This window comes from Callionymus lyra, chromosome 12 (genome assembly GCF_982586985.1).
Source record: "Callionymus lyra chromosome 12, fCalLyr1.hap1.1, whole genome shotgun sequence".
Taxonomy (NCBI): domain Eukaryota; kingdom Metazoa; phylum Chordata; class Actinopteri; order Syngnathiformes; family Callionymidae; genus Callionymus; species Callionymus lyra.
This window is the reverse complement of record NC_141829.1, coordinates 4,063,271-4,081,026: the sequence shown is the minus strand read 5'-3', so window position 1 is coordinate 4,081,026 and position 17,756 is coordinate 4,063,271. Positions and strand designations below refer to the sequence as shown.

General features: G+C 37.7%; 1 protein-coding gene across 3 annotated transcripts in view; it reads left to right on the top strand.

The window, feature by feature from the left end:
* abca12 (ATP binding cassette subfamily A member 12) overlaps window positions 1–17,756 on the top strand; it is a 113,886-nt gene that overhangs the window by 60,314 nt on the left and 35,816 nt on the right. For all 3 annotated transcript variants that reach the window (XM_087804388.1, XM_087804390.1, XM_087804389.1), the window contains 16 exons: window positions 174–344; window positions 777–929; window positions 3,472–3,667; window positions 4,001–4,140; window positions 5,316–5,435; window positions 5,512–5,602; window positions 5,719–5,898; window positions 7,239–7,530; window positions 8,941–9,055; window positions 11,210–11,539; window positions 11,603–11,672; window positions 11,729–11,863; window positions 12,820–12,978; window positions 13,040–13,211; window positions 15,250–15,468; window positions 16,535–16,731. In XM_087804388.1, the coding sequence (XP_087660514.1) occupies window positions 174–344; window positions 777–929; window positions 3,472–3,667; window positions 4,001–4,140; window positions 5,316–5,435; window positions 5,512–5,602; window positions 5,719–5,898; window positions 7,239–7,530; window positions 8,941–9,055; window positions 11,210–11,539; window positions 11,603–11,672; window positions 11,729–11,863; window positions 12,820–12,978; window positions 13,040–13,211; window positions 15,250–15,468; window positions 16,535–16,731 (2,740 nt within the window). The remainder of the gene's footprint in view (window positions 1–173; window positions 345–776; window positions 930–3,471; window positions 3,668–4,000; window positions 4,141–5,315; window positions 5,436–5,511; window positions 5,603–5,718; window positions 5,899–7,238; window positions 7,531–8,940; window positions 9,056–11,209; window positions 11,540–11,602; window positions 11,673–11,728; window positions 11,864–12,819; window positions 12,979–13,039; window positions 13,212–15,249; window positions 15,469–16,534; window positions 16,732–17,756) is intronic.

Genomic DNA, 17,756 nt, shown 5'->3' with positions numbered 1-17,756 from the left:
AAAGACACTTAATAAATAAAAGATGATGTTGTATATATTGAGGTAACAACAAGATTAAATGAGTAGATAATAGGAATATAACGAGATAAAACATTACGTTTATATAACTGCTCCTCATGGTTTGAGATTGTTCTTCTGTTGAGTGGATTCTTCTGTGCTGCTCCTGGGATCAGGTCCTCTCCTGGTGGGTGGAGCTCCGTCACTGTCCCACCCGAGCCGACGAGGAGGTGGAGGAGGACGAGAAGGTTCTGATGGAGGAGTTCTGCTCCATGTGTGCGGAGGACTGGTACCTCCTCACCATCCTCATGGCTCGACACGTCAACCTGGACAAGTTCATCTTCAGAGTGAGACTCGTGAATGTTCTGAGAAGATGTGTTCGAGCGAGACATCTGTCGAAAAGAAGATTTGTGTGAATTCAGGATGAATTTATCGCTGAGAGCTTCTTAAACCAACGTCATTATGTGATGCATATCTTCACTCCTGACACTTTTACTGGCGGAGAACAAGAAAAGATGGAGCCTTTTATCTTGTTCACTGAGTTAGAAACCATCCCACTCTTTTGCCTATTTGCATTATTTCATCACATGTTCCGTCGTGTGAAGGATCGACATCTTTCTTAAATGGAAGTAAAACATGCTGCAGAAGTAAAAGTGCATTATTTGATCATATATTTGTGATAAAACATGAGATTCTTCTCCGGTTCAAAAGGACGTGTCTGAAGATGTTCCTACGTCCACAAACGTGTGTCAAGAACGTAACGTGGTTGTTCTTCTCAGATGGTTCTGTCTGAAGACATGCAGAAGATGGTGGAGGTCATGCTGAACGTGGTGGAGATGCTCGTCAACATGATGGACGAGATCATGCCGTCCGTCAACGACCTGCAGTCGTACCTCAACTCCTTGAGGGACATCAACCTGGCAGGAAGTCAAGTATGTCATGAAGCTGTTTTCAAGTATATATGATGTATCACGATACAGTTGATGATGTATCACAATACAGTGTCTTTTCATCTAAAATGACCACTAGATGTCACTCTCAGCAGCGGTGTTTATCAAATTTGTATATATTACATTTATTACCTCATTAAAGTCATGTCTATTATATTAATTATCAAAGTTGTATATTTCAAGTTTATTTCTACATTAAAATTTATTAAGATTATTATATATATATTACATAATTATGAGATCAAAGATTTATATCAATTTTTTTAGTTTTCGTGTATTACAAGATAAGTCCATTTTTTTATGTTTATTAAAGTTGTATATATATTATGTTATTAAAAGATTTATCTACTGTATCATGATACATCATCAACTGTGTCATAAACATCAACAACTGTGTCATGATACACCATCAAATGATTCATGATACATCATTAACTGATTCATGACACATCATAAACTGTGCCATGATACATCATTAACTGTGTCATGATACATCATCAACTGTGTCATGATACATTATCAACTGTGTCATGATACATCATCAACTGTGTCATGATACATTATCAACTGTGCCATGATACATCATCAACTGTGTCATGATACATCATCAACTGTGTCATGATACATCATCTACTTTGTCATAAACAACAACAACTGTGTCATAAACAACAACAACTGTATCATGATACACCATCAAATGATTCATGATACATCATTAACTGATTCATGACACATCATAAACTGTGTCATGATGCATTATCAACTGTGCCATGATACATCATCAACTGTGTCATGAGACATCATCAACTGTGTCATGATACATCATCAACTGTGTCATGATACATCATCAACTTTGTCATGATACATCATCAACTGTGTCATGATACATCATCAACTGTATCATGCTACATCATCAACTGTATCATGATACATCATCAACTATATCATGATACATCATCAACTGTGTCATGATACATTATCAACTGTGCCATGATACATCATCAACTGTGTCATGATACATCATCAACTGTGTCATGATACATCATCAACTTTGTCATAAACAACAACAACTGTGTCATGATACATCATCAACTTTGTCATAAACAACAACAACTTTGTCATGATACATCATCAACTTTGTCATAAACAACAACAACTGTGTCATGATACATCATCAGCTTTGTCATGATACATCATCAACTTTGTCATAAACAACAACAACTGTGTCATGATACATCATCAACTTTGTCATAAACAACAACAACTGTGTCATGATACATCATCAACTTTGTCATAAACAACAACAACTTTGTCATGATACATCATCAACTGTGTCATGATACATCATCAACTGTGTCATAAACAACAACAACTGTGTCATGATACATCATCAACTTTGTAATAAACAACAACAACTGTGTCATGATACATCATCAACTTTGTCATAAACAACAACAACTTTGTCATGATACATCATCAACTGTGTCATGATACATCATCAACTGTGTCATGATAGATCATCAACTTTGTCATAAACAACAACAACTGTGTCATGATACATCATCAACTTTGTCATAAACAACAACAACTTTGTCATGATACATCATCAACTTTGTCATAAACAACAACAACTGTGTCATGATACATCATCAGCTTTGTCATGATACATCATCAACTTTGTCATAAACAACAACAACTGTGTCATGATACATCATCAACTTTGTCATAAACAACAACAACTGTGTCATGATACATCATCAACTTTGTCATAAACAACAACAACTTTGTCATGATACATCATCAACTGTGTCATGATACATCATCAACTGTGTCATGGTACATCATCAACTGTGTCATGATACATCATCAACTGTGTCATGATACATCATCAACTGTGTCATGATACATCATCAACTTTGTCATAAACAACAACAACTTTGTCATGATACATCATCAACTGTATCATGATACATCATCAACTGTGTCATTATACATCATCAACTTTGTCATAAACAACAACAACTGTGTCATGATACATCATCAGCTTTGTCATGATACATCATCAACTTTGTCATAAACAACAACAACTGTGTCATGATACATCATCAACTTTGTCATAAACAACAACAACTGTGTCATGATACATCATCAACTTTGTCATAAACAACAACAACTTTGTCATGATACATCATCAACTGTGTCATGATACATCATCAACTGTGTCATGGTACATCATCAACTGTGTCATGATACATCATCAACTGTGTCATGATACATCATCAACTGTGTCATGATACATCATCAACTTTGTCATAAACAACAACAACTTTGTCATGATACATCATCAACTGTATCATGATACATCATCAACTGTGTCATGATACATCATCAACTTTGTCATAAACAACAACAACTGTATCATGATACATCATCAACTGTGTCATGATACATCATCAACTGTGTCATGATACATCATCAACTGTGTCATGATACATCACTAATAACAACAACATGGTTTCCTCAGGCGTCCAGGCGACAGCGGCGAGAGGCGTCGACTCCTCGCGTGACCTTCGTCAGCCTCTCGCGAGCCTTGTGTCGTCATGGGATCGTCGCTCTTTTGGGAGTTCCCAAACACTCGGTGTCGTACGAGTCCGATCCATCTATGAGCAGCCAACGCCGGGAGGAGCTGATTGACAGGTTCAAGATCCCACGAAACGCCAGTAAGTATGAACTATTATTCTCTGAGTCGACGATTAAAAGTTTGATTTCAGCAGTTTATTATTACATTTTTATTTTTTAATTAATTTTTCAGCCACTTAATGAACATGTTTCTTATTTTATTTGATATATTCATATATTTGTTCATTATTTTATTATATTATGTTTTATTTTTCTTTCTGAATCTGATAAAATAATGACTGTTATATATCGTAACATGTGGATCATTATCAGGATAAGAATCATGTTTAAATCAGAAAAAACGGATCAACATTGATGAGGAAACACAAAGTACAAGGATCGTTGCTATGGTTACATAACTGCGTTGCCCACAGCCCCGTACTGCACCAGCATGTACCTGGACATGGTCAACACCACCGGGGGCGCCATCGCCTGGGCCTTCCTCAAACCCATGCTGATGGGAGAGATCCTGTTCACGCCCGACACTCCTGCCACCAGATCCATCATGAAGAAGGTATGAAGGCTGAAGGTTCAGATCCTACATTTCATTACAAACATTGAAGAGTCAACGACTCCATGACAACAACTCAGTTTCCTCAGGGGCCGCGTTAAATACAGTCTGGTGTTAGGGGCCGTCAAGCAAAAGTGAAAAATCAAGTTATTATTTTATTTTAACTTTTATTTAAAAAGATTTCTACTTTATTTATTTTTACAAAATATGTTTTATATTATTTTTCAGGGGATATAAAATACAAAAAGGTCATATATTAAGACTAGTATTGAACGACAATAAAGTATTTTAATTTATATTTATTAAAATTCTGTAGTTTTTGCATTTAAAAAAGAAACTGATACTAGTTTTTATTCTCTTGTTATATTAGTGTTTATATTTGTTGACATATTTAAAATGTTTTATTTACTATTATCTTCTTGACATTATTTCCATTTTATTTATTATGATCAATAATAATTAAGATAATATATTTTAATTATTTGTTTATTATTGTTTTTAATATATCTTATAATTTAATGTGTTCACGTTCTGCTTAAGCAACAACGATTTTCTCTATCAATCAATTAATCAACCGACAGACAAACAGACCAATCAATCAATCAATCAATCAATCAATCAATCAATCAATCAATCAATCAATCAACCAACCATCAGCCTAACAACCGACCGACCAACCGATCAATCAGTCAATCAACTAATCAATCAACAGATGAACTGAATCAATCAATCAATCAGTGATAAAGTGACACCGTTAACATTTAAATAAACTTTAAATATAAATGTTATAAACTGAAAAAAACAAGAATTCCTAAAAATGTTTAACTCAAGTTAATAAAATAATGAAAATTAAATTAAATAATATAATTGACAGGAAAGTTACACATTAAAATATAATATAATAGTTTTTCTGTAGACGTCGACATGTTCAATTCAACTTGTCAGAGGTTTGTTCATTTAAAAGGATGACATTTAATGTTTAAAATGAGAAAATAGGTCCTTCTTTCAAGGTCAAATTGTAAACGATCTAAAAGTATATAATTGTATGTAATTAAACACAAATGAACAAACATTTGCATTGTTTTTTTTAGTGGATTCACAGTTGAAAAGGTTTTTATTCACATTTTTTGTTTCTGGTCGTGACTCGATCTCTTGACTCTCCTTCTCGTGTCCTTCAGTCCAACCACACGCTGCACGAGTTCGCCAACCTTGGCAAACACTCGGAGGAGTGGATCGCGTCGTCCAACTACATCCTCAAGTCGGCCAAACTGCTGAGCCAGACGCTGCCGCTGCTGCAGGTGAAGAAGAATCATCGCGCTTTCCTTCTCCGCTTCTGACGACTTCCTCAAAGTGTGTCTTCTCGTGTTCGCGCAGAACTCCCTGAGGAACACGTTCGTCAAGAACTTCATCGAGATGCAGACGGACGTGGACGTGGGCAGAATGAAGGAGACGCTCAGCAGCTTCTGTGAGTCAAACTTCTCCAGCGTCTTGAAACGAGCGTCGCTCAAACTTCATGCCGACTCTCCATGAATTCACGAAAACGTGTGAAGCTGAAGTCTTGTGTGTCGACTGTGTCTGCAGCCAACCTGACGCGTCTGCTGGAGGACAACAAGCAGGTGGTGAGTCAGATCACCGCCCTGTCCACGCTCATGGTCAACATCTCCTCCTGCATCACCTTCGACCGTTACCGCGGCTACGACTCCGAGGAGACGCTGGACGCCGTGGCCCAGGATCTGGCCAAGGACCGGAGACTCTTCGGAAGTGAGTGTTCGTCGAGTCGTCCTTTCACGGCCGGACACGCGAGCCCACGATTTACTGTCCAATCTGCCTGAGTGGCAGTTGATTTGTGGTCCTGCATATATATATAAATATATATATATATATCTTCTCGTACCTCGTCACGTCGTTTCCAGCAACTGTTTGTTGTAAAAATAGAACAACAGCGTAAACAACATTGTTAACAATAAGAGTCATTTTATTCAACTTTTATTATTTAATTAAAGTTAATATTAAGAAGAACAAAGTCGAATATGATACATAATAGAGATTTTAATCTAGATTAAAACTATACATATAACAAGTATATAGTATTATTTAAAAATTCTTTATCTTATGATAATAAAGTTGTACGCAAAATAATGAGATTAAACTTGTATAGATTTGGTTCATATAAAGTAGTGATAAACATAATATATAGGACTTTAATCACATAATAGAGTTTCATCTTGTAATATAAACTATCATCTTGTGACATTTTACGATCCTTTCCTCATAAATCATTTTAATCTCGTACTAAATGTAATATTTACCACTTTAACATTGTAAAAATGATGTAATTATGTATAGAACTATTTTTTCGTATTAAATATAAGACTTTAATTTAAGTTCATATGTTCATATGTTTACTCGTTCATATGTTCATATGTAGATATATATCAATATGTTCAGTTGTTCACATGTTCAGTCGTTCATATGTTCAGTCGTTCATATGTTCAGTCGTTCATATGTTCAGTCATTCACATGTTCAGTCGTTCATATGTTCAGTCGTTTATATGTCCATATGTTCAGTCCTTCATATGTTCATATGGTTATATGTTCAGTCCTTCATATGTTCAGTCGTTCACATGTTCAGTCATTCACATGTTCAGTCGTTCATATGTTCAGTCGTTTATATGTCCATATGTTCAGTCCTTCATATGTTCATATGTTCATATGTTCAGTCCTTCATATGTTCAATCCTTCATATGTTCAGTCCTTCATATGTTCAGTCCTTCATATGTTCAATCCTTCATATGTTCAGTCTTTCATATGTTCAGTCCTTCATACGTTCAGTCCTTCATATGTTCAGTCCTTCATATGTTCAATCCTTCATATGTTCAGTCTTTCATATGTTCAGTCCTTCATACGTTCAGTCCTTCATATGTTCAGTCCTTCATATGTTCAATCCTTCATATGTTCAGTCTTTCATATGTTCAGTCCTTCATATGTTCGGTCCTTCATATGTTCAGTCCTTCATATGTTCAGTCCTTCATATGTTCAGTCCTTCATATGTTCAGTCCTTCATATGTTCAGTCCTTCATACGGTGTCGTCTTCCTCGCAGGCGTGATCTTCAAACTGCCCAAAGACGGCTCCTCATCCACGCTGCCGCCCAAGGTCGGCTACACCATCCGCATGCACATGGACAACGTGATGCGCACGGACCGCACGCGCCGCTCCTACTACTCCAAGGAACGCCACCTGTCGTCGGCGCACTCGTTCCGCTACAACCGGGGCTTCGTGTACCTGCAGGAGAACATCGAGCGCGCCATCATCGAGAGCCAGACCGGACAGAAGGTGACGGATCCTGCCGTGCAGATCCAGCCCTTCCCGTATCCCTGCCTGTATCGTGACGAGTGAGTGACACGCCCTTCTGTCCCCGACACTCTTTTTCCTTCACCTTTGGTGGAAACTCACTTCTTGACTTTGAATATTTGACCTCGACGACCTTTACAAACGACTCAGAAACGCTCAGCTCTAGGCAGGAACGTGAAAATCAGAATTTAAATAAACACAAACTCATAGCTACGGACAATTTCCTCAAGTTCTCAATCAACCTCTGTATGTTTATGGACTGTGGGAGGAAACCGGAGTGCCCGGAGTAAACCCACACAACACGGAAAGGTCATGAGTCGACTCCCTCCAGACCGGGAAGCGAACCGACAACCTTCTTTCTGTGAGGCGATCAAAACAACCGTGTGGCCTAAATTAAATATATTTTTCTTAGTTAAAATAAAGTTTATCAAACATATTAAAACAAGTTTTGAAATATTTCACTGAATATAAATTCCATTTTAAAAATATTATTTCCTAATATTCTCCCCGAATGGAACGTGTGTTGTTTTATCTTGTTTTATTACTGTTTAAATTAATAATAATAACTAATTAACTAGCTAATAACTGTAGTTGTTTTGCTTGTATGTGAAGCACTTTGTCACTATGGTTTAAAAAGTAATATATAAATACAATTATAATTATTAAGTGACAAATTACATTTATTTTTAAAACATAACTCCGCGATAATGGAGGGAAAACTTTAGATTAATGTTGATTTGTTGACCTTTAAAGATGCCAGTGTTTAAGATGAGATAACGAAACAATTTAAAGAGAACATGGGGAGAACATACGAACTCCACTCATGAGTCGACTCCCTCCATCCAGGCCGGGAAGCGAACCGACAACCTTCTTGCTGTGAGGCGATCAAACCACCGTTTGCCTAAATTAAATATATTTTTCTTAGTTAAAATAAAGTTTATCAAACAGTTTTGCAATATTTAATTGAATATAAATTGCATTTTAAAATGTGATGGAAAAACTCTTTTTTTTCTGAAAATTAAAAACATGACTAATGGAAAGAACAGGTAGAAAGAAAAGGATCTTTAACAAGTTACATGTCGAGCTGTGCTGCTAATAAAACCGTCGATATTCATCGGAAACATTCGAAAAGGTTACGTTCTACGCTGTTATTTTGACGTAGACGAGGTCCGAACGCTGCCACGTATGACGGAGCGAACAGACGTGATCGATCGACACATGCGTGAGCTCATGAATCAAAAAACAAAGGAGCGTCGGAAAAGAATCTTCCAACGGTCTCGGTCGACCGCCTCCCTCCGACCTTGAGAGCCGGCGATCCACGCCTCCTGATTTACGACTGGACTCCTGATGTGATGGCTGTGAAATATGAGCTCGAGCCGCGTGGACGACTGTCTGTTTCTGCAACCGCTCGTGTTCGAAAGCTCATGATTGACACCTGTCGTCGTCCTCAGATACCTGGAGGCCATCTCCTTCTTCTTCCCGCTGCTGCTGATGCTCGCCTGGATTCTCTTCGTGGCGGATTTCGTGAGGAAGTTGGTTTACGAGAGAGAGCTCCGGCTCCACGAGGTAATTCGACCCGACGACACGGAACTTAGTGGAGACACCGACGACCAGACAATACCAATAAAATATAAACTTAAAAAGATCAAGATAACATCGAGACGAACACAAGAGTCTCAGAGAATCAAGGAAAAGCTCAAATAAAAGTGTCTTGAGATGTTTCTTGAAGGAGTCAGTAGATCATCAAACACAGATGTTTCTTGAAGGAGTCAGTAGATCATCAAACACAGATGTTTCTTGAAGGAGTCAGTAGATCATCAAACACAGATGTTTCTTGAAGGAGTCAGTAGATCATCAAACACACATGTTTCTTGAAGGAGTCAGTAGATCATCAAACACACATGTTTCTTGAAGGAGTCAGTAGATCATCAAACACAGATGTTTCTTGAAGGAGTCAGTAGATCATCAAACACACATGTTTCTTGAAGGAGTCAGTAGATCATCAAACACACATGTTTCTTGAAGGAGTCAGTAGATCATCAAACACAGATGTTTCTTGAAGGAGTCAGTAGATCATCAAACACAGATGTTTCTTGAAGGAGTCAGTAGATCATCAAACACAGAGATGTTTCTTGAAGGAGTCAGTAGATCATCAAACACAGATGTTTCTTGAAGGAGTCAGTAGATCATCAAACACAGATGTTTCTTGAAGGAGTCAGTAGATCATCAAACACAGATGTTTCTTGAAGGAGTCAGTAGATCATCAAACACAGATGTTTCTTGAAGGAGTCAGTAGATCATCAAACACAGATGTTTCTTGAAGGAGTCAGTAGATCATCAAACACAGATGTTTCTTGAAGGAGTCAGTAGATCATCAAACACAGATGTTTCTTGAAGGAGTCAGTAGATCATCAAACACAGAGATGTTTCTTGAAGGAGTCAGTAGATCATCAAACACAGAGATGTTTCTTGAAGGAGTCAGTAGATCATCAAACACAGATGTTTCTTGAAGGAGTCAGTAGATCATCAAACACAGATGTTTCTTGAAGGAGTCAGTAGATCATCAAACACAGATGTTTCTTGAAGGAGTCAGTAGATCATCAAACACAGATGTTTCTTGAAGGAGTCAGTAGATCTTCAAACACAGATGTTTCTTGAAGGAGTCAGTAGATCATCAAACACAGATGTTTCTTGAAGGAGTCAGTAGATCATCAAACACAGATGTTTCTTGAAGGAGTCAGTAGATCATCAAACACAGATGTTTCTTGAAGGAGTCAGTAGATCTTCAAACACAGATGTTTCTTGAAGGAGTCAGTAGATCATCAAACACAGATGTTTCTTGAAGGAGTCAGTAGATCATCAAACACAGATGTTTCTTGAAGGAGTCAGTAGATCATCAAACACAGATGTTTCTTGAAGGAGTCAGTAGATCATCAAACACAGATGTTTCTTGAAGGAGTCAGTAGATCATCAAACACAGATGTTTCTTGAAGGAGTCAGTAGATCATCAAACACAGAGATGTTTCTTGAAGGAGTCAGTAGATCATCAAACACAGAGATGTTTCTTGAAGGAGTCAGTAGATCATCAAACACAGATGTTTCTTGAAGGAGTCAGTAGATCATCAAACACAGATGTTTCTTGAAGGAGTCAGTAGATCAACAAACACAGATGTTTCTTGAAGGAGTCAGTAGATCATCAAACACAGATGTTTCTTGAAGGAGTCAGTAGATCATCAAACACAGATGTTTCTTGAAGGAGTCAGTAGATCTTCAAACACAGATGTTTCTTGAAGGAGTCAGTAGATCATCAAACACAGATGTTTCTTGAAGGAGTCAGTAGATCATCAAACACAGATGTTTCTCGAAGGAGTCAGTAGATCATCAAACACAGATGTTTCTTGAAGGAGTCAGTAGATCTTCAAACACAGATGTTTCTTGAAGGAGTCAGTAGATCATCAAACACAGATGTTTCTTGAAGGAGTCAGTAGATCATCAAACACAGATGTTTCTTGAAGGAGTCAGTATATCATCTGGACTCTGTTGAAGGACTTCTTCATCCTGGTCCATCATGTTGCTGGTGTTTTGTTCTGCTGATGATGACGTGATGAACTCGATGGTCTGGACTCTGTTGAAGGACTTCTTCATCCTGGTCCATCATGTTGCTGGTGTTTTGTTCTGCTGATGATACTGAATCAACCCTAACATTCCTCTGACCTTCAGTACATGAAGATGATGGGCGTCAACCCTCTGAGCCACTTCTTCGCCTGGTTCCTGGAGTGCTCCGGCTTCCTGGTCTTCACCATCTTCATCCTGACGCTGGTACTGAAGTACGGCGGCATCCTGGCCCACAGCGACGGCTTCCTGGTCTTCCTGTACCTGTGCGACTACGGCCTGAGCATCGTGGCCTTCAGCTTCCTGGTCAGCTCCTTCTTCGACCGCAACTACATCGCCGGCCTGAGCGCCAGCCTCCTCTACGTGGTCTCCTTCTTCCCCTTCATCATGGTCATGTCCCTGGAGAGCCAGTTCACTTTCTCGCAGAAGAACCTCCTGGTGAGTCTCGGGTTTGGTTTGAGGGACGAGTTCTGGAGATGACGGTCTCGTTTTGTGTCCCAGAGCATCTTCTCTCCGACCTGCTTCAGCTACGCCAGCCAGTACGTGACCCGCTACGAGTCCCAGGGAGAAGGTACGAGAACATCCGAACCCGTTGGTGACACTTTGACGGACGAAGCTTCTCTTCAGGGATTCAATGGAGCAACTCGTACACGTCGCCGATGGCGGGAGACGAAGGCTCGTTCGGTTGGTTGTGCTGGTTGATGGTCATCGACTCCATCATCTACTTCACCGTCGGAGCTTACATCAGAGTCGTGTTCCCAGGTGAGTTTGAGTGACAGGAAGGTTGTTCCTTTATGGATGGAATTATCTTCGTTGAATCAGTGAATTTATATATTGAATGAATTTATAATTATTATTATTATTATTATTATTGTTATAAGTACTATTATTATTGTTATTATTATTATTATTATGATTGTTATTAATATTATTATTATTTTTACAAGTATTATTGTTATAATTATTATTATTATTATTATTGTTATAATTACTATTATTATTGTTATTATTATTTTTATTATTATTATTATTATTGTTATACTTATTATTTTTATAATCATTATTGTTATTGTTATTATTATTATTATTGTTATTAATATTATTATTATTTTTACAAGTATTATTGTTATAATTGTTATTATTATTATTATTGTTATACTTATTATTTTTTATAATTATTATTGTTATTGTTATTATTATTATTATTCATATTTGTATTATTATTGTTATTGTTATCATTGTTATTGTTAGTAATGTTATTATTATTCATATTGTTATTGTTATTATTATTAGTATTATTAATATTTTTTATTAATATTTTTATTGTTGTTGTTATTGTTATTATTGTTGTTATTGTTATTATCACTATTAATATTTTCATTATTATTGTTATTGTTATAATTATTACTGTTATAATTATTATTATTATTATTGTTATTATTATTCTTCATTATTATTATTATTAATAATACTACTATTATTTAATTATTTCTTTACATACATGGTTAGATGCTCCTATTTCAATATTTAAAATAAATTATGTAATAATTAAATTAATAAAAACAGTACAATTCTTAAAACACGTTTATATAAAATCAAATTGAACATTTTAAGATAAAAACTTTTGAATTAAATGATAAAAAAATCCCCTAAAATCGTCCAATGCTTATAAAAAGGTCTAAACTTCCGTCACACGCTAACACCTGTGACATCATCAGGGTCTTACGGGATCCCGGCTCCCTGGTACTTCCCCTTCCAGACCTCCTTCTGGACCGGCCTGTTCTGCAGCTCGCCTCGGACCGAAGCCTCCAGGGGTCACTTCGTCTGCAACATCCTGCAGCAGGACCAGCAGGTCCTCGCGGGCGACTCAGGCAAAGGTCTGGACGAGACCACGATGAAGATGAAAAACCGTTGGATCTCACGTCTCTGGTTTCCTAGGCAACAAGTCCGAGGGCGGAGACTTCTCTCACCTGCCGGTGGGCGTCGCCCTCCACGGCCTCACCAAGGTCTACGGCAACCGAGCGGCCGTGCAGGACCTGAACCTCTGCTTCTACGAGGGTCACGTCACGTCCCTGCTGGGTCACAACGGAGCCGGAAAAACCACCACCATGTACGTCCGACACTTTTGATCAAGTCTTGGGTCTGACAGTTTGAACCATGCATGTGTCGCGTCTTTTCATCTCTTCTGCTGAAGCTCCTGGAGCTCCTGGAGCTCCTGAAGCTCCTGAAGCTCCTGAAGCTCCTGGAGCTCCTGAAGCTCCTGAAGCTCCTGGAGCTCCTGAAGCTCCTGAAGCTCCTGAAGCTCCTGAAGCTCCTGGAGCTCCTGGAGCTCCTGAAGCTCCTGAAGCTCCTGAGGTGATGCAGCAGAAACAATGTTTGAATGAAGCAGGAATATTACTTTGTTTAATAAAGTTTGATTTAAAAATAAGTTAAAACAATGAACTTCTGATCTGAATAGACCTGTTTGTTGTCAAGAATCTGATGATACGATACATATCACGATACCTGTGTGAATGTACGATATATTACGTTTTATTGTGATACTGTAGTAACAACGATATGTTGCAATACTGTAGTAACAATGATGTATTGCGATATACTGCAATATATTGCCATACTGTAGTAACAACGATATATTGCGATATATTGCGATACATTGCAATACATTGCGATACATTGCGATATATTGCGAAAACTGTAGTAACAACGATATATTGCGATACATTGCGATACATTGCAATACAGTGGGATACATTGCGAAAACTGTAGTAACAACGATATATTGCGATACATTGCAATACATTGCGATACATTGCGATATATTGCGAAAACTGTAGTAACAACGATATATTGCGGTACATTGCGATATATTGCGATACTGTAGTAACAACGATATATTGCGATACATTGCGATACATTGTGATATATTGCGATACTGTAGTAACAACGATATATTGCGATACATTGTGATATATTGCGATACTGTAGTAACAACGATATATTGCGATATATTGCGATACTGTAGTAACAACGATATATTGCGATATATTGTGATACTGTAGTAACAATGATATATTGCAATATATTGCGATACTGTAGTAACAACGATATATTGCGATATATTGCGATACTGTAGTAACAACGATATATTGCGATATATTGTGATACTGTAGTAACAATGATATATTGCAATATATTGCGATAGTGTAGTAACAACGATATATTGCGATATATTGCGATACTGTAGTAACAACGATATATTGCGATACATTGCGATACATTGTGATATATTGCGATACTGTAGTATCTACGATACATTGTGATATATTGTGATACTGTAATAACACCGATATATTGCGATATATTGTGATACTGTAGTAACAATGATATATTGCAATATATTACGATACTGTCGTAACAACGATATATTGCGATACATTGTGATGTATTACGATTAATTGAGATATATTGCGATATATTGCGATACTTTAGTAAGGACAATATATTGCAATATATTGCGATACTGTAGTAACAACGATATATTGCTATATATTGCGATACTGTAGTAACAACGAAACTGCGATATATTGCGATACTGTAGTAACAACGATATATTGCTATATATTGCGATACTGTAGTAACAACGAAACTGCGATATATTGCGATACTGTAGTAACAACAATATATTGCGATACTGTAGTAACAACAATATATTGCAATACTGTAGTAACAACGATATACTGCGATGTATTGCGATATTGTAGTAAAAACGATATATTGCGATACTGTAGTAACAACCATTCAAAATACTTCCATACAAGCTGAAGCTTCCCCGACAAATTAATCCTTCAAAATATGCCTCGATCCAGATGGTCATCCAGAACAAACGGATCATCAAGGTTTAAGTAAAACATCCATGTTTTAAAATTCAATCATTAAAATAAGAAACAAATACAAAGTTTCAATATAGAAATGATTGAATTAAATGATCAACAAAATGTATTTTAACATTTCAATATATATTTTTTGTATTTACTTTGTTACAAAACAATTCAATGCTTAACAAAAAAAACTTTAAAGTGTTGACATTGTAACGTTAAACTCAATATCCAGACGACACTGACATGTAGGATCTTCTTCTGGTCCAGGTCTCTCCTCACGGGTCTGTTCGCTCCGACCTCCGGCTCCATCCAGGTCTACGGCAGAGACATGCAGCGCGAGCTGGACGTGGTGCGCAGAGAGCTGGGCGTGTGCATGCAGTACGACGTGCTGTTCGACCACATGACCACCAAAGAACACCTGCTCATGTACGCCCACATCAAGGCCCCCCACTGGTCCAAGAGGGAACTGCGGGAGCAGGTCCGAACGTAAGTGGACGAACCTGCCGTCGATGAAGTGATGAATGAAGACGAGAGTCGAACACGTGGTCAGGATTCATCACGTGTTCCACAAGAGAAATGATGAAAAGTTCAACCTTCACTCTTTTGTGGGAAACACTTGACCTTTACATCATATCTCTGTGAAATAATTGCTGCTCGAACACGCCGTCGCTGCTGAGGAGGCCGGAGATATATTTATATATATATATATATATAATATATTTACTTCCTTCTCACACCTGCAACATTTACATCTTTAACTTTTACTCCTTTTTATCTCAGCAGAGAAGTTAAGATCTTGTGTTGCATCATGGGAAGTCATTGACGGGATTTTAAAGCAAATAGCGCCAACTTGTGGCCTGGAAGGTGAAGGTTCTGTATCACAAAATCTTGACCTTGAGACAACACAAGGGACGAGACAAACACATTTGTTTTCGGGCCTTCGGGTCACCTTGACCCAGAGACAAAATAAGGGATACCACAAACACATTGGTTTTCAGGCGTTCGGGTCACCTTGACCCAGAGACAAAATAAGGGATACCCCAAACACATTTGTTATAGGGCGTTCGGGTCACTTTGACCTAGATACAACACTGGGGATAACACAAACCCATTTGTTTTGGGACCCTCGGGTCAACTTGACCCAGAAATAACACAAGGGATACCACAAACATATTTGGTTTTTCGGCCTTCGGGTCAACTTGACCCAGAGACGACACAAGGAATACCAAAAACACATTTGTTTCCGGACGTTTGGGTCACCTTGACCCAGAGACACACAAGTGATATCCTAAACACATTTGTTTTCGGGCCTTCGGGTCATTTTGACCCAGAAATAACTAAAGGGATACTACAAACACATTTGTTTTCGGGACTTTGGGTCACCTTGACCCAGAGTCAACAAAAGGGATACCACAAACGCGTTTGTTTTCGGGCGTTCGGGTCACCTTGACCAAGAGACAACACAAGGGATACCACAAACACATTTGTTTTTGGGACCTTCGGGTCACCTTGACCCAGCGTCAGCACCAGGGTGACCATGATGTTCCCTCAGGATCCTGCAGGAGACGGACATGTTCTCTCACAGACACAAGATGGTGGCGACACTGTCAGGCGGGATGAAGCGTAAGCTGTCGATCTCCATCGCCTTCATCGGCGGCTCTCGCCTGGTGGTCCTGGACGAGCCCACCACGGGGGTCGACCCGTGTTCCCGACGCAGCATCTGGGAGATGGTGGTCCAGCACAAGAAGAGTGAGTCCAACGTCCGTCAATCAAAGTGCCATCACCTCTGACAGCCTGTCAATCAAGCATCAGAAATAAACACATTCATACATGTTTAGTATCCGTTCAGGACATTCCCGTTATTTTAGACCCCGTCCTTAGTAAGTGTGAGGCATTTTTAGCTCCTTTTCACAACTAATACATTCTTGTTAAAACATTAAATTATTATCTTTTATGACATGTTGTTCTTTTGACAGAAAATATAGTTTTGTTCGATTTAATGTAGATATAAATATCAAAATACTTATAATTCAAAAATACTGTTAAATACAGTAAGAAAACACGCGACTCAAACCAGAAAATCCCTCAAAACTTTCAACTAAAAACGGTCGTACGCTCAAATCCGGAAAATGGTGCACGTACAGAAATATTCCGATCATACGTGTGAATAATTAAATATCTACTCGTGTAACAACTACCTACACATTTTATCTGGCAGTTCAGGACATTCACGTTATTTTAGACCCCGTCCTTATTAAGGAACCGTTAAAGTGACTCATGTGACGCATTTTTTTTTTAGCTACATTTCATCATTTTCACATTCTTGTTAAAACATTAAATTATTATCTTTCATAACATGTTGTTCATTTGACAGAAAATATATAGTTTTGTTCAATTTAATATATATATAAATATTCAAAATACTATTAAATACATTTAGAAAACACGCGACTCAAACCAGAAAATTCCTCAAAACTTTCAACTAAAAATGGTCGTACGCTCAAATCCTGTTCACGTACAAAAATATTCAGATTATACTTTTGTGAATAATTTAATATCCACTCGTGTAAATACTACCTACTCATTTTATTTGGCATTTCAAGACATTCACGTTATTTTAGACCCCGTCGTTATTAAAGAATTAGTAAAATGACGCATGTGACGCATTTTTAGCTACATTTCATCATTTTCACATAATTGTTAAAACATTTCATGTTTTTCTTTCATAACATGTTGTTCATTTGACAGAAAATATAGTTTGGTTCAATTTAATA